Source organism: Chlorocebus sabaeus, chromosome 16 (genome assembly GCF_047675955.1).
Source record: "Chlorocebus sabaeus isolate Y175 chromosome 16, mChlSab1.0.hap1, whole genome shotgun sequence".
In the NCBI taxonomy this organism is placed as follows: Eukaryota; Metazoa; Chordata; class Mammalia; order Primates; family Cercopithecidae; genus Chlorocebus; species Chlorocebus sabaeus.
In genome coordinates this window covers 30503697-30521686 of record NC_132919.1, presented here as the reverse complement: position 1 = coordinate 30521686, position 17990 = coordinate 30503697, and the positions used below count along the sequence as shown (strand labels likewise).

At 39.4% G+C, this 17990-nt stretch overlaps 1 protein-coding gene across 7 annotated transcripts in view; it reads right to left on the bottom strand.

Annotated features, from left to right (window-relative positions):
• Positions 1–17990, bottom strand: part of RHOT1 (ras homolog family member T1) — a 112248-nt gene that overhangs the window by 60016 nt on the left and 34242 nt on the right. For all 7 annotated transcript variants that reach the window (XM_037992532.2, XM_073004840.1, XM_037992537.2 and 4 more), the window contains exons 4-11: positions 17440–17483; positions 16795–16848; positions 16597–16649; positions 13158–13266; positions 12745–12846; positions 3947–4045; positions 3017–3125; positions 2154–2274 (exon numbers count right to left, since the gene is read on the bottom strand). In XM_037992532.2, coding sequence (XP_037848460.1) covers positions 2154–2274; positions 3017–3125; positions 3947–4045; positions 12745–12846; positions 13158–13266; positions 16597–16649; positions 16795–16848; positions 17440–17483 — 691 coding nt within the window. The remainder of the gene's footprint in view (positions 1–2153; positions 2275–3016; positions 3126–3946; positions 4046–12744; positions 12847–13157; positions 13267–16596; positions 16650–16794; positions 16849–17439; positions 17484–17990) is intronic.

Below are 17990 nucleotides of genomic sequence, written 5' to 3'. Positions count from 1 at the left end.
ACCTTGGCCTCCCAAAGTGTTGGGATTACAGGCACGAGCCACTGTACCAGGCCCATTTTCTTAAATATCAGAAAAGCAGGTTGAAGGGAAGTAACAGAGCCAAATTTTTATTTATTTATCCACTATTCTAGCAGCAATGTGAAGGACAGAGGAAGAAGGTTCCATAAGGATAGAGAGATTCATGTAGTAGCTCCAGGGAGTTATTTTGCAGAAAATTAAAGGCAAAGAGGATTAAAAAAACTGAAAGAGATGATTAGCGTAAGCCACAATGCCATAAAACAGGGAATTTCCCAACTGTCATACTTAAAGCAATAAGCAACCTCCCATAGAATTCATCTATTCACATAAATGACACAAGAAAAGAAAACCTTATGAGAGAGTCCTATAACAAATTCATTCATTCAGTATATATTTATTGAAAAATCTAGGAAATTAACTTGGGCCAAGATTTAGTAACTTAGTCAAAGGAAGTTTCAGTTTAGAACTGATTAATGGACTAGGAATCTAATCAGAAAGAACTTTGCTTCCTCAAAAATGGAGAAGTAAAAAATAACAGTCTTTCTGAACCATTACATAGATAGCTGGAGGTGCTATGCTAAAATAACAGAGCACCATGAAGGTAATGTGCCAATGAAAAAATGAAGAATGACTGAAAACTCTGAGGCCAGATCCTGGGAAGTCACCATCCCTGAAAAGCTCGCTTCCCTGGGATATAGAAGAGGGATCCTGCAACAAGGCAGTCTCTGGTTTGGGGATGGCACTGGGTCTATTTTTAAACAAACAGAACTTAAACATAGTATTATCAAAGGAAAATAACGGGCCAGGCATGGTGGCTCAGGCCTGTAATCCCAGCACCTTAGGAGGCTGAGGCAAGAAGATCATTTGAGGCCCCAAGATCAGCCTAGGAAATATAGTGAAACAAAGAAAGAAAACAAAGAAAAGAAAAGAAAAGAAAAAAGGAGGGGAGGGGACGGCATTGTGATGCACACCTATAGTCCCAGCTATTCGGAAAGCTCAGGTGGGAGGATTGCTTGAGCCATGGAGCTCAAGGTTGCAGTGAGCTAGCCAAAATGAGACGTCTCTTTAAAAAAAAAAAAAAAAAAAAAAGGCCGGGTGCGGTGGCTCACATCTGTAATCCCAGCACTTTGGGAGGCCAAGGCGGGCGGATCATGAGATCAGGAGATCGAGACCATCCTGGCTAACACGGTGAAACCCTGCCTCTCTAAAAATACCAAAAATTAACCAGGTGTGGTGGCGGGCGCCTATAGTCCCAGCTACTCAGGAGGCTGAGGCAGGAGAATGGCGTGAACCTGGGAGGCAGAGCTTGCGCCACTGCACTCCAGGCTGGGCAACAGAGCAAAATTCCCGTCTCAAAAAAAAAAAAAAAGAAAGAAAGAAGAAGAAAAAGAACCACAAATAGACCAGTCGTTTAGGAAAATACCTACTTCAACTTAAGCTGTTTAGGAAAATACCGACTTCAACTTAAGCTAAGAAGAACAGGCTATAAAACTAAGGGAGAAGAACAACGTAAGAAAAATGTTAACCAGCATATTTCTGAGATCTCTTGACTCCCAAAACAAGTTTATTGTCTAGCATCTTATTTTTCCTTCCTCAGTAAAATGAACAAAAAAAGATACTTGTAGTCTCCACAAGAAGAGGAAAAGTTTGAGTCATGAGGGAATCAGTGGTTCTCAACTGGGGATAATTTCACTTCAGAGGGCACATTTGGCAATTTCTCAACAGTTCTGGTTGTCACAACTGGAGGTATCACTGACTTCTACGGATGTGATAAACATCCTATACTGCACAGGACATCCACAACAAAAAATTGTCTGGTCCAAAATGTCAATAGTGCTGAGGTTGAGAAATCCTGCTATAAAGCTCTGCTATAATTCTAAAATATTCCCGATTAGCTTAAAGCCCACCTCCCCATGTGTGCTAAATCAACCTTAAAAATATTTAGCAAGTAAAATCAATTACAAGACCAAAGGTGACTAGGCATGGCTCAATGCCTGTAATCACAGCAATTTGGGAGGCCGAGGTGGGAGGATCACTTGAGCCCAGGAGTTCAAAACCAGCCTGGGCAACATAGTGAGATCCTGTCTCAATAAAAAATTTAAAAAACAAAACAAAACAAAACCAAAGGTACATACAGGGGGAACAAATATTCAGGTGTCAAATCCAGATCATCATCATAACCAAATCGTCGAAGCACAGTCCAAGTAGTTTCGTGTCTCCCTCTCTGGATAAAAAGTGTGTGTAAAAAGAGAAAACCTGAAATAAAGTAAATTAGTAAATAAAGGATACAGAATCACATAGGAGAAAAGCATGTAACATAATGGCAAGAACTAGATTCATGAACATATGGATGCTAGCTTTGCATCGTAAAGCTCAAAACAAAACAAAATTCACAAGTATCTCAATGAAACAGAGCTGATTTCAGAGTTGTTTCACATACACACCCAGCTCAGCAAGAGAGAGCACAGGAGGAAATGGCCAACATTACATCTCAAGGAATATACTGACATGCACAAAGTTATACAAGAGTAGTGTTCTACAGATCTTTGAGTTTATTTTTGTCATGGAAAATTCTGGTTTTCAATCTCATTAACTTCACTGTGCCTCTATAATATATTCTCCAGGGAACATTCTATACTGGTAAATTTGACCCATAGACAAAATTCCCTAAAAATAATGACTATTTAAAGGCTGTTTAGGAGTACGAAGAATTTTAAGACACTTTTTTTTTGTTCCAGATATCTCCTTCCCTCAGGTGGACCTCTGTATCCTTGAGATCCAACCAATTTCCCCACCTCTAATTTATACTGGTAGTAAAGATGATAATCCCCAACAATGGTCTGTCCCTCCCAACTCGTAAATATCCAAATCAGACTTTAGGCATACTAGTAAATATTAACATTTCCTTAAAGTATAAATAATGCAATAAAGACCTTCACCTTCTGCCAAATTTTGAAAATATTAAGTTTCAAAAGGGGGAAAAATACCATTCACCTACCTTTCAGGGTCAACCCACTGTCAGCCACACCATCACTTATATGTTTTCTGACTACATTCTTGACATCCTCCAGAGCTTGAGGAGCTAATGGAGTGTTGAAACAAATCCTCTAGCAAAAAACATAAAAATATATTTAAAAACAAACCAGCATTAAAACCACAAGTAATATAAAATGGTAATCTACAAAGCAACATTAAATCCAATAACTGCAACCAAAGAAACATATTCTACATTAGGAATAGTCTCCACTTTGTATTATTTAAGTAAAACATTGGCCGGGCGCAGTGGCTCACGCCTGTAATCCCAGCACTTTGGGAGGCTGAGGCAGGTGGATCATGAGGTCAGGAGATCGAGTCCACCCTGGCCAACATGGTGAAACCTCATCTTCACTAAAAATACAAAAATTAGCTGGGTGTGGTGGCACATGCCTGTAGTCTCAGCTACCTGGGAGGCTGAGGCAGGAGAATCACTTGAACCCAGGAGGTGGAGGTTGCAGTGAGCCAAGATTACACCATTGCACTCCAGCCTGGGTGACAGAGCGAGACTCTATCTCAAAAAACAAAAGTAAAACATGTCATACTTAGAAAGAAATATTTCCAACTCCCTCCATCCTGTATCTAAAACACAGGGCTATTTGTGTAGCTATGTTATTCAAAACTAAGAAAGCAAAATGATTCAGAGTTCAGACTCCAAGTCATCCTTAACACACCCACTTTATACCATAAAATGAAGCTACCAAATCCCCTCAATTCCTGGGCATAAGAGAGTTTTATAGCCTAAGTAAAGGCATATATAGGTTGATGTGATAGTTCTATGTGAAAGAAACTTATGTTTATAACATACTGTTCTTGTTTAAGCTAATACATTTTATAGCTTTCAGCAAAAAAAAAAAAAAAAGATATGCAAATATCTGAAATAAAGGACCATTACCTGAAAGAAGTTGAGTTCAGCATCATTGAGAGTACCATCATTATCTTGATCAGATATTTTAAATATACGAGTAAGGGCTTTTATACAAGCTGGTTTCATCTATAAATCATTGAGAAAAGAAATAATCATTTAAACTGTGATTTTCATAAGCAATGCTGAGAAAAATTCTGATTGTTTTTACACAGTATCAAATACAACCAACATGAAAAAACGAACTAAAGCAAAGCCATTTACTTTTACATGCAAACCTTTTTAAGTAAATGAGGCAATATTTGCTGGGACTGATAATTGGAATGGTCAAGCTCTCCCCTTATGACCACAAATCCTTTAAGAACAGGCAAAGGAGAAGTTCATCTTTAGGAGGGATTCATTTTCCTAGTCACATAAAGAAGAACTATTTATTTATCTATATCTTCTGTCATTCCATAGAGAATACAAACTGACTTATAAAACTACTAAGGACTTTCCCCTCAACTTCTGATTTCTGACCATCCACCTTCTGGTAGCAGAATGAGATTTGTTTTGATCTGTCCCCTGTGTGTATGTTAAAGCTGGGAAATAAAATACGCTCATTCACAAACAAGTGGCAAAATTATCATTGGTTAGTAAGTGTAAAAAATTTTTACTAACTTCCTAGTATAAGAATTTATACTTTAAAAAGAACTTTGCCTTTGGTGACTCTAAAACTGTTATGACTAATGCTGCTAGAAATATATTCTGACAATTTCCTTCATTTTTGTTTTATGATTCATCATGGATAGAATAAATAAATGACTATTTTAAAATAAGGCCCACATGCTTCTTCACTGTATAACCACTTTAGGGTAATCACTGTCAATAATTTTGAGAATAAAACTTCAAGGAGAGCTTTGAATTTTGTCTAAGCTTGGAAATAGATCTCCTATGGTTCTACCTAAATCAGAGAAATGACATGTCAAGCTGAGGAAATATAAACTTATTAACTTACAAAATGGTAATGATGACAGCTTTGATCATGCTATCAAACTCAAATGCAGAAAAGAAATTCTTTTAAAAATAGGAAAGAAAATAATTATCTTCCAAACATACACAGATAACCCCTTCTATTCTTGTTTTAAATGGGATCTTTGGGAGAGTAATTTGATATAGTGAGAAAAAGATAAAACTTAAGATACTAAGAGATTAGAAAGAAATGAGAAAAAGAAGTCAAACATTTAGAAAGCATTTGAGGCTGGGTGTGGTGGCTCACACTTGTAATCCCAGCACTTTGGGAGGCCGAGGAGTGCAGATCACGTGAGATCAGGAGTTTGAGACCAGCCTGGCCAACATGGCGAAATCCTGTCTCTACTAAAAATACAAAAGTTAGCTGTGTGTGGTGGCGCATGCCTGTAGTCCCAGTACTTGGGATGCTGAGGCAGGAGAATCGCTTGAACCTGGGAGGCAGAGGTTGCAGTGAGCCAAGATTGTACCACTGCACTCCAGTCTGGGAGACAAAGAAAGACTCCATCTCAAAAAAAAGAAAGCATCTAATGGGGCTTCCTTTATAAAAGAGTACTAAATGGACTATAACATCTACAATCACAGGTGATTTATTCTTTAAAATAATGAATGGTAAGATGATGCTTCTATAAATGTGATCCTAATGTTAGACATTAAAGATTAATAAAAACTACACTGTTATATTTCATTTACTCTCCTTTAAAATAAGTTGAATAATTTAAATGTTTCCAAAAGCAGCAACAGCAAGAATAATATACAAAACAGAACCTAAAGATAACCTTTTATTTTGTCTAAGTGATTTTTCCTCACATAATAAAGGGGTACATTTTCAAAAAGTAATTTTAAGAAAAATAAACAATGTACTTTTCTTCTTTTTTTTCCTTTTTGAGGCGGAATCTTGCTCTGTCGCCCAGGCTGGAGTGCAGTGGTGCGATCTTGGCTCACTGCAACCTCTGCCTCCCGGGTTCAAGCGATTCTCCTGCCTCAGCCTCCCGAGTAGCTGGGTCTACAGGCATGTGCCACCACACCCAGTTAATTTTTCGTATTTTTAGTAGAGATGGGGTTTCACCATGTTAGCCAGGATAGTCTCGCTCTCCCCACCTTGTGATCTGCCTGCCTCAGCCTTCCAAAGTGCTGGGATTATAGGCATGAGCCATCACACCCAGCCAACAATATACACACTTTTCACTAAAGCTTGAAAAGAACTCTAAGGTATTGGCCCAATGTCATATTTAAAAACTAACCACCTGAAAATGTAACATCAAAAAAAGGACTACTAAAAAGTATTAAAAATTCTACTTAATAAAGCTGTAAAAAATTATGGTATTTGGCTGGATGTGGTAGCTCACACACTTTGGGAGGCCAAGGCAGGCAGATCACTTGAGGCTAGAAGTTTTAGATCAGACTAGCCCACATGATGAAACCCCATCTCTGCTAAAAATACAAAAATTAGCCAGGCATGGTGGTGCACGCCTGTAATCCCAGCTACTTGGGAGGCTGTAAAAGGGAAGGGGAGGGGAAGGGGAGGGGAAGGGGAGGGGAGGGGAGGGGAGGTGGGGAGGGGAAGGGGAGGGGAGGGGAGGGGAGGCGGGGAGGGGAGGGGAGGCAGGGAGGGGAGGGGAGGGGAGGTGGGGAGGGGAGGGAAGGGAAGGGAAACGGGAAACGGGAAACGGGAAACGGGAAATGAAAAGATTGTTGTTTAAATAAAAGATTCCGTTATAGGCAATTTAAAGTTTGTACTTGTGTAAAACAAGGTATAGTCTAAAAGTTGAAAATTTTACCTCTCACTCAGGTCCACCTAAGAATTGAGTAACAGATGGTGGTAGATATTTTAACACTTATGGGATGGGGATGGGGATGGGGACGAGGGATTAACAGATTAGCAGAACAAATAACAGGCCTGAGAACAAAGTAGCAATTAAAAAATTGAGAACAAACTAATACAGGGGATTTCATATACTACTAGGCTAAGGCCTCAGAGGTAAATCCCTGTAACAGTTCCCACAGTATTAAGACTGTTTCCCAAATTTCCTTTATCATACATAAAATACCTAGCTGAATCAGAATGGAATCTATGTATTTCGTTTTTTTGTTTTGTTTTGTTTTGTTTTGTTTTCTTGACACAGAGTCTTCTCACTCCGTCGCCCAGGCTGGAGTACAGTGGCGCAATCCTGGCTCACTGCAAGCCTCTGCCTCCTGGGTTCACGCCATTCTCCTGCTTCAGCCTACTGAGTAGCTGGGACTACAGGCGTCTGCCATCACGCCCAGCTAATTTTTTTGTATTTTTAGTAGAGACAGGGTTTTACCATGTTAGCCAGGATAGTCTCGCTCTCCCCACCTTGTGATCTGCCTGCCTCAGCCTTCCAAAGTGCTGGGATTACAGGCGTGAGCCACCGCGCCCAGCCAGAATCTATGTTTTTAACAAGTAACACCTAGTGACTATTACGATGAGGTAAGTTTGGGAAATACTGGATTCAGAGTAAATTAGAAAGAAGAATCCTAACTAAGAAAAAGTAAACCAAGAATAAGAGTAAACTAGAATCAGATTAAGGGATAACTCAAATTAATTATTTATACTAGGAGTTGGCACTTTTTCTGTAAAGGGTCACACAGCAATTTTTTAGGCTTTGGGGCCAACAGGCAAAATTAAGCATGTCATTTAGGTACTTACATCGTAAGAAAGAAATCAAACTTCTACAAAGTTTTTTTGATAAAACTCAAAATACAACTGAGTACAGTTTTGCAATACAAATTTATTAATGAGAAGAATGAAATTGTTTTTTGGAAGGAAAACATTTTGCTTTGTTAGGGTTCAAAGTTAGTGTTGTCCACCATGAAAATTAATTGCAAATGTTTATATGTTAATGCTGATCTGTACTGACATTTTACATGTCCCATCTTTGAAAATGTCTTTTTGCACAAATATATACTGCCAATACTGGTACATATCCACAAACCTATGACTTCAATAGAACACAAGGTATTTATAAAATTATATTTGATTCTTTTCTTGATGTTTGCCTTTTAGCGTGTCATTACAATGCAGATTAATCAATTCCAGTTGAAGGTTAATGGAAACTCAATTGCATAGTTAAATGGATTACGAAATATGGAAATTTCCTTTGCATTTGCACCGATGTCTAAAAAAATGATGCTGGAACTGTAATTCGAACCTGGAAAATTTATCTGCTTTCCCATCTAAAAAAATACTTTATTATTATTTTCATGTTTTGGCATGATGGGTATGCAATGAATATAAATAAAAGGTCCTGGTACAGTGATATACATAGTACTTGAAATGCTGTCTAGGTGTGTCAGCGCAATTAGTAGTACACTCAGCAGCAGTGAGAAGAGATGAGAGTAGCACATATAAACTCTATTGAAACCACTAAACTTTGCCTTTGTAGCACGCAAACAGCCACAGATAACATAAAAGAATGACCATGGCTATGTTACAGTCAAACTATTTTTACGAAATCATAAAATCTGAATGTAACATAATTTTCACCTATCACAAAATATTATTTATTTTGACTTTTTTTCAACCATTTAAAAATATACGGCCAGGCACAGTGGTTCATGCCTGTAATCCCTGCACTGAGAGGCAGAGGCAGGCAGATCACCTGAGGTCAGGAGTTCGAGACCAGCCTGGCCAATGTGGTGAAACCCCCTTCTCTACCAAAAAATATAAAAATTAGCCAGATGTGGTGGCACATGCCTGTAGTCCCAACAACTTGGGAGGCTGAGGTGGGAGAATCACCTGAACTCAGTGAGCTGAGATCATACCACTGCACTCCAACCTGGGCAACACAGCAAGACTCCATCTCAAAAAATATATATATATAAATATATATATAAAATGTTTCCTTAGTGTACAGACTGTGTGAAAACAGGTGGTAGGCCAAATATGGCCCATGAGTCAGTTTGCTAACCACTCACTTATACTATAAACTTTTCCTGAAAGAGATCTGCAACTTTTTATTCTTAAAAACAATACCTCTCTTGACAAACAGAACCAAAGCAACCACCTCAAGCTGGGTGTGGTGGTGTGGTGGCTCATACTTGTAATCCCAGCTACTCAGGAGGCTGAGGCAGGAGGAGGCCAGGAGTTCAAGACCAGCTTGGGGAATATAGCAAAGACTTGTTTCTTTTTTTTTTTTTTTTTTTTTTTTTTTTTTGAGACAAAGTCTCAATCCGTAGCCCAGGCTGGAGTGCAGTGGTGCAATCTCAGCTCTCTGCAACCTCCACCTCCCAGATTCAAGCGATTCTCGTGAGTGGCTCGGATTACAGGTATGTGCCACTATGCCCAGCTAATTTTTATATTTTTAGTAGAAACAGCATTTTGCCACGTTGGCCACGCTGGTCTCGAACTCCTGGCCTCTAGTGATCCCCCTGCCTCAGCCTCTCAAAGTGCTGGGATTACAAGCATGAGTCACTGCACCTGGCCCCTGCTTCTTAAAAGAAAAATTAACTTAAAAAAAAAAAGACAACCCAACTAAAAAATGGGCAACGGCAGCTACTCAGGAAGCTGGGGCAGGAGGACTGTTTGAGGCTAGAGGTTCAAGACCACCTTGGGCAACTCAGCAAGACCCCATCTTTACAAAAAAAAAATTAAAAATTAGCTGTGTGTGGTGGCATGCACCTACAGCCCCAGTTACTCAGGAGGCTGAGTGGGAGGACTGCTTGGGTCCAGGAGGTTGAGGCTGCAGTGAGCCATGATCATGCCACTGTACTCCAGCCTAGATGACAGTTAGACCCTGTCTCTTTAAAACAAAAATGGGAAAGGACTTTGAATAGGCAATAGACATTTCTCCAAAGAAGATGGCCAATGAGCACATGAAAAATTACACAACATCAGGGAAATGCAAATCAAAACAATGAGATCCCAACCACATCTACTAGGATGGCTATAATAAACCAAAAAAGAAAAGTAAAATAACAAATGTGGCAAAGATGTGGAGAAACTGGAACCTTCATACACTGCTGGTGGGAATGTAAAATGGTCCAGTCATTGTGTAAAGTAGCTGCTGGTTCCTCAATATGTTAAATATACAATTACCATGTGACTCAGCAATTCAACTACTAAATGTATGCAAAAAACAGGCCAGGAGTGTTGGCTCAGGCCTGTAATCCTAGCACTTTGAGAGGCTAGATGGGAGAACTGTTTGAGGCCAGGAGTTTGAGACCAGTCTGGGCAACATAGTGAGATCTTGACTTTACAAGAAAATTTAAAAATTAGCTGGGCAAGGTGGCATGTGCCTGTAGTCCCAACTACTCAGGAGGCTGAGGTGGGAGGATGGCCTGAGCCTTGGAGTTTGAGGCTGCAGTGAGTTATGATCACACCACTGTGCTCCAGCCTGGGCCACAAAGCAAGATCTTGTCTCTAAATTAAAAAAAAAAAAAAAAAAGGCCAGGTATGGTGGTTCACACCTGTAATCCCAACACTTTGGGAGGCCAAGGCAGGTGGATTGTTTGAGCCTAGGAGTTTAAGACCAACCTGGGCAACATGGTGAAACCCCATCTTCTTCTAAAAATACAAAAATTAGTTGGGTGTGGTGGTACACACATGTAATCCCAACTATTTGGGAGGCTGAGGTGGGAGGATTGCCGAAGCCAGGAAGTTGAGGGGGCAGTGAGCTGTGAATGCACTACTGCACTCTAGCCTGGGCAACACAGTAAGTCCCTGACCCCCAAAAAAAAGAACAAGCCAGGAGCAGTGGCTCGTGCCTGTAATTCCAGCACTTTGGGAGGCCGAGGAAGGAGGATCACCTGAGGGTGGGTGTTCAAGACCAGCCTGACCAACATGGAGAAACCCCATAACTACTAAAAATACAAAATTAGTAGGGTGTAGTGGCCCTTGCCTGTAATTCCAGCTACTCGGGAGGCTGAGACAAGAGAATCACCTGAACCCAGGAGGCGGAGGTTGTGGTAAGCCAAGATTGCACCATTGTACTCCAGCCTGGGTGACAAGAGCAAAACTCTGTCTCAAAAAAAAAAAGAAAGAAAGATAAAAACTAGTCAGGTATGGGTAGTGTGTGCCTATACTTCCAGCTACTTGAGAGGTTTAGGTGGGATGACTGCTTGAGCCAGGATTTTGAGGTTATAGTAAGCTGTAATCATGCCACTGCACCCCCCAGCCTGGGTGACAGAGCAAGACCCTATCTTCAAAAAAAAAAAAACCAAACAAGTGTTCAAACAAAAACTTGTATCGAATGTTTACAACAGTCTATTCATAATAGCCTGAAAGTAGAAACTACTCAATATCCATCAACAGATATGGTGATAAACTAAATATGATGTATCCAGCTAGGTGTGGTGGCTCACACCTGTAATCCCAGCACTCTTGGAGGCAAAGGTGGAGGCGGGAAGATTGTTTGAGCCCAGGAGTTTGAGACCAGCCTGGGCAACATGGCGAAATCCTGTCTTTACAAAAAATAAAATGAAAAAAAAAAAAATCAGCTGGGCACAGTGGCGAACGCCTATAGTCCTAGCTACTCCGGAGGCTAAGGCGGGAGGATCACTTGAGCCCAGGAGCTTGCGGTTGCAATTTGCTGTGATCACACCACTGCTCTCCAGCCTGGGTGACAGAATGAGACTCTGTCTCAAAAAATAATAAAAATAAAAATAAAATAAAACCCACCAAAGACTTGGTGTATCCATAAAATGATTATCGGGCCATAAAAAAAAATGAAATACTGACACATGCTATAATGTGGATATACCTTGAAAATATTATGCTAAGTAAAAGAAGCCAGAAACAAAAGACCACATATTGTGTAAGTCCATTTATATAAAATGTCCAGAGAGGCAAATCCACAGAGACAGAAGGTAGATTGGTGCTGGCCAGGGGTTAAGTAAGGGGACAATGGGGAGTGACTGCTAATGGGTACAGGGTTTCTCTTCGGGGTGATGAAATGTTCTGAAATTAGAGCGTGGTGATGATTGCATAACTTTGTGAATATACTAAAAACCACGGAATTGTATAACTTTAAAAGGATGAATTTTAAGGTACTTGAAATATATCTCAAAAAAATTTAGTTTTTCAATGTCTATGGCAAAATATTAAATTTTGGATATTTCAATAAGGAGTTACTGTGTTTCTTAGCTATAAAACAAAAGCGGCTGGGCGCAGTGGCTCACGCCTGTAATCCCAGCACTTTGGGAGGCCCAGGCAGGCAGATCACTTGAGGTCAGGAGTTCAAGATCAGCCTGGGCAACATGTGAAACCCTGTCTCTATTAAAAATACAAAAATTAGCCGAGTATGGTGGCGCATGCCTGTGATCTCAGCTACTTTGGCAGGCTGAGGCATGAGAATCACTTGAACCCCAGAGGTGGAGGTTGCGGTGAGCCGAGATCCAGATCGTGCCACTGCACTCCAGCCTGAGTGACAGAGTGAGGCTCTGTCTCAAAAGAAAAAAAAACGAAAACAAAAGGAGTAGTCACATTGTATTACGTTGCGCCTATGTCAAAAAACTATATAAGATTTTTGTTTGTGTGTGTTTTTCAATTTGTAGATTTTATAGTAGCAAAACAAGAAGACCATTAGCTAAGTCTTTGGACTTTTTTGTTGTTACTGTTGCCAGTTCTTCTGTTTGTTTTAATGGCACTTCCTGAAGCAGTACTTGATTAGATTCCATGTGGAAAATACTATGAATATTTAATGTGAATGTCATTGAAGAAGAGTATCTGGTAAATGTAACCATTTAATAAGCAATAAATTTAAATTTTAGCAGTTTAATCTCTACACAAATACTGAAAATCACTACCATACTCGAGTTACTACATACACATTCCAGCCCCTATAAACATAGCCTGTTACCTCCTTCTCCTCTGGGCAGTACAGGGGCCCTGTAGGATGAAGAACAGCTTTCTGTGCATAATAAAAGAGCTCTGATATGTTCTTCAGGTTTTTCGCTGAACACTGAAAAAAATAAAATTAAAATTTTACACTCTGAAATCAATTAGGAGAGCTAAAAACAATTTTCAAACTATCACCATATGGCAAAAGAAAGATTCCTTGAAAAAAAATGAAAAATGCATCTTTGTGGACATCACAATATGAATGTCTAGAAAGAGCTCAGAGGCCAACTCCAACTTCTCTGTTTTATTTGGTTTACATGACTTTACAAAGAGCGGAAATTTATTCCTTTCCACATTGTCCCCCCTATTTAAAGCCCCAATTTAGTAAGAATTCATCAAAAATAAATTTTCAAATCAAATTATGAGGCATACCTCCACACAGGTTTCTATTTCTGTATACTGGTTCATAATAGGAAGGATGGTCTCCATACTACTATATTCCACCAGATCAGATTTGTTCCCAACCAATATTAAAGGCAACCTAAAATAAACAGGGCACATTGTAACAAGGAAGGCAAAAGACATTAGATTTATATTTTAATTTACATCATAACCCATTCTAACTAAAAAGTTTTTATTAAATCTTCTCAACAACATGAACCTTCCTCTACAGTCATGTCAAGCTCCCTAGATAACATGTATTTACTCAACATGTTATCTATTGAGCACCTATTATAAGCCACATACTGCTCCAAGTATTAAGGACACAAGACAGAAGGTCTCTACCCATTCTGTTTTGTTTTTTGTTTTCTTGAGACAGGGTCTAGCTCTGTTGTCCAGGCTGGAGTGCAGTGGCAGGAACACAGCTCACTGCAACCTCAAATTCCTATGCTCAAGTGATCCACTTGCCCTAGCCTCCCTAGTAGCTAGGACTATAGGTACAAGCCACTACACTCAGCTAATTAAAAAAAATTTTTTTGTAGAGAAGGGTCTGGCTACATTGCCTAGGCTAGTCTCAAACTTCTGGCCTCCCAAAGTGTTGGGATCATAGGCATGAGCTACCATACCTGGGCAGATCCAGAAACCTGACCATTCCAATAGTGAAAAACAGAAAATGAGCAATAAGCAAATAAAATAATTTCCAATTCAGTAAGTACTATGCAAGAAATAAACAGGGCGATAGAGTAGTGGGAAGGAGCTAGTTATGTATAATAATTAAGGAAAACCCCCTATGTAAAGGTGACATTTGAGCCAAGGGGTGAAGGATAAGATGAAATCTGCCATGTAAAGAGTCAGGGAAGAGCAAGCCAGGAGGAAGGAACAGCATGTGCAAAGGCCCCAAACTGAAAAAACATCCTGATGGGGCCAAACAACAAGAAAATGCCAGAATGGCTACAGAGTACTGAGTAAAGAGAAAAAGGTATACAATGGGGTTAGAAAGAGGATCAAAGGTCAGACACATAAGAACTTAACAAGCTGCAGTAAGGAGTGTAGGTTTTATTGTTAGTGTAAAATGGGAAGCCACTGAATGGTTCTAAGAAGGGGGTTAACATTTTTAAGTGCAGTGATTTTTAGAGCTATATACTGAAATATTTACAACATGAAAATAATATCTCTATTTGCTTCAAAATAATCTCAGCGGGAGGGGTAATAGATGAAACAAGACTGGCCATGAGTTAATTTTTGAAGCTGGATAACAGGTATGTACCTCAGTATATGTTACATTTTTTCACTAACAAATTTTTAAAAATATAATAGTAACTTGGATTACAGCAGTGACAGTAAAGATGAAAAGGAAAATATTCAAATTTCAGATATATTTTATAAGACAGAAACAGCTGATAGGTTAGATATGAAGATTGAGGGAAAAGCAGAATCCAAGAAAAATACTTAGGTTTTGGCTGGAAAAAAAATGGGTAAATCTCAAAAGATAGAGAAGATTGAGGATAATTTTTTGTTTCTGTTTTTAGCAGGGAGTAGACTGGGAATTAAAGATTCTGATCTTTAATTCCTAAAGATCTAAAGTTAAATCTGATAAGACTATGGGGGAAAATCTTAATGGGGATATTAAGGAGGACCAATCTAGTGGAGAACTGTTGTGAATCCTGCAAGAGAGCTTGGAGGGAAAGCAAATCACCCTGCTGGAACTCTAGACTGCAACAGAAGCACTTGAAAGCATTTAGCTTACCTAACCCTTGGTGTGCCATTATGCTTGAAAAGACCGACCACCATATAGCCCAAATATAAATTCCTAACAGAACCAGGAGGGTTTCCAAAAATGTAGTGGTTTGTAACCAAAGGTGTGCATCAGAGTAATTTATGGAGCTTAAAAAAAAAAAAAAAAAAAAAAAAATATATATATATATATATATATATATATATGCCTGGTACAGCAGCTCACGCCTGTAATCTCAGCACTTTGGGAGGCCAAGGCGGAAGGATTGCTTGAGTTCTGCCAGGAGCTTCAGACTATCCTGGATGACTTAGTGAGACCCTGTTTCTACAAAAGTTTTTTAAAAATTAGAAAGGTGTGGTGGCACACACTTGCAGTCCCAGCTACTTGGGAGGCTGTCATGGTAAAGCCAAAATTTTTTAATTCAGTGGTCCAAGGTGGTGCTTGATAGATCTTAGCAAAACTGCCCTCTCTTAAAGATTCCCTCCCAGAAATGGCTCAAGGAAGAGCAAGAAAAGCAGATATTAGGAGCATATGGGTATTGGATCCCCCAAGGCAGCTCTGTCCAATACAACATTCTATGATGGTGGAAATGCTCTTTATCTCTACTCTCCATTACTGTAACCATTAGTCACATGTGGCTATGTGCACCTGAAATGTGGCTAAGTGTATCCGAGGAACAAGTTTTAGTTTTATTAATTTTAATTAATTTAAAGTTAAATCACCACAACTGACGAGGTTACTACATTGGACAGCACAGTTGTAAAGGGTCATTCTTTCCTTTCCACCTTGTCAAATCATCACAAAGTTAAAACCATGATAAAAGACAAGCCATACAATGCCACAGCATTGTTCACATCACATATAATGTCATCTCAGTCTCCCTTCCAAAATATGTAAGACAGAGGGTTAATGATCATAGTCATATGTTTAGAACCAGATCTTTAGAGTTTCAAGGCACGAAAATGGCCAACTAAAAGATAAATCTAAAAAATTGAGAAAAGGACCAAATGTGTACAATACATAGGTATTAGTCTGATTTTCCTATTTAAAAAGATTCAGGCTGGGCACAGTAGCTCATGCCTGTAATCCCAGCACTTTGGGAGGCCAAGGTGAGCAGATCATTTGAGGTCATGAGTTCGAGACCAGACTGACCAATGTGCGAAACCCTCTCTACTAAAAAATACAAAAATTAGCCAGGCGTTAGTGGTACGTGCCTGTAGTGCCAGTTACTCAGGAGGCTGAAGCATGAGAATCACTTGAATCCGGGCGGTGGAGGCTGCAAGGAGCCAAGATTACGCCCCTACACTCCAGCCTGGGCAATAGAGCAAGACTCTACACTCCAGCCTGGGCAATAGAGCAAGACTCTGCCTCAAAATTAATTAATTAATTAATTAATCTGAGACTTTTCAAGCAGCAGTTTGACAAAGAGAAATGTAAGATTTATGACCAAAATAATCTGTCTGAAGTTGTGAATCATTATATCAGAGTTCTGTTTCTTGCTTTGCTCTGAAGTATATTTACTGCCTCAAATGAGTCCCCCCAGCAAAGGCATATGGGTGTGTGTATGAACAGACAGAAAAACTGACAGATAAGGCAAATATGGCAAAATCTTAACTAGTAAATTTAAATGAAAGATTTAGGGAAGGTCAGTGTACTACTTCCTGTACATAAAAAGTTTGAGAGAGGAAAACATACCTGCTGTCTTTGTCTGTTCTTTCATTTATGAGAGGAATCCATCGACTTGTTACCTAAAATGAAAATTAACAAGCGCTTAGCCATGATGAGGATCTTTACAAAACACTCTTACCTTAGACCCCTAAAATTCTAAACTGAGGATCAACTTTAGAAGTGCTCCACTGAAACCAACTATAGTGAAAAAAAGGTCACACCTACCTTATCAATAGAATGCTTGTTGTTAACGGCATACACTATACAGATGACATTAGCCTTGAAGAAAAATTAACAAATTAGCGGTATCTAAAAATAATAAAAATGGAGACAGCACTTAATTAGCAACTTGTTAATATATTTGGGAGAAAGGAAGAAAAAATTTAAAAGCTAAAACAAAAAAACAAAAAAATGAATTAGCTGGCCTCTAAGAGAAAATGTTCCTAAGGACTTAAAGCAAAAACACATACTCAGTAACAGCCATAACAACAAAGAACTGAAAAAGAACTCTTGGTAATTAAGAGAATGAAGAAGGGATGGGGTGGATCACTTGAGGCCAGGAGTTTGAGACCAGCCTGGTTAACATGGCAAAACCCTATCTCTACTAAAATACAAAAATTAGCTGGGCATGGTGGTGCATGCCTGTAATCTCAGCTACTCAGGAGGCTGAGGCATGAGAATCGCTTGAGCCTGCGAGATGGAGGTTGCAGTAAGGCAAAATTGCGCCGCTGCACTCCAGCCTGGGTGACCGTGAGACACGGTCCCAAAAAAACGAAAACAAAAAACAAAAAGAGAATGAAAAAGGTAGGCTCATAAAATCATCACTGTTTTTCTACACAAAAACCCATACCTCTGTTTTTTAAAGCTCACCTGTGATATTTCTTGATGAAGTTGTTCATCACTCTGTTCTGCTTCTACAAACGACAAAAAGTCAATGTTTCATATTGCAAACACTTTCATAAAAACTAATGGCCAAGCTAAATTCTATGCAACACCCATCTAACATCCCTCAAAATGACATGGTATAGCAAACACAAGGGAAAGCCAAGGGAAGTAAAGGTTGAACTATGATAAGGCAGCTGGCACTGAAAGACGAATCTATAAAAGGATAACTCAGGCATGGAACAGCAGAAGCACTGTGTAATAAATCTAGGCCAGCATCTGATTCAGAGTTGAAAAGGGTCAGGCAAAGGACCTCAGAAATCCAAGCTAGCAGACTGGGTGCTTAAGAGTCAAAAGCTCAGACAAAGAGTCTATACACACAGGATCAAAAGGCAGGTGAGATTCTGGGTAATACAAGCTTAAGATCTAGATAGCAAGTGGGAGTAATAATAACCAGGACCCAGAGGCAAAACTATAGCTTGATAGTGAAGTGATGAGAATTCCCTCTCTAGCATGTATCTTTAGCTAGGACTGGTCTC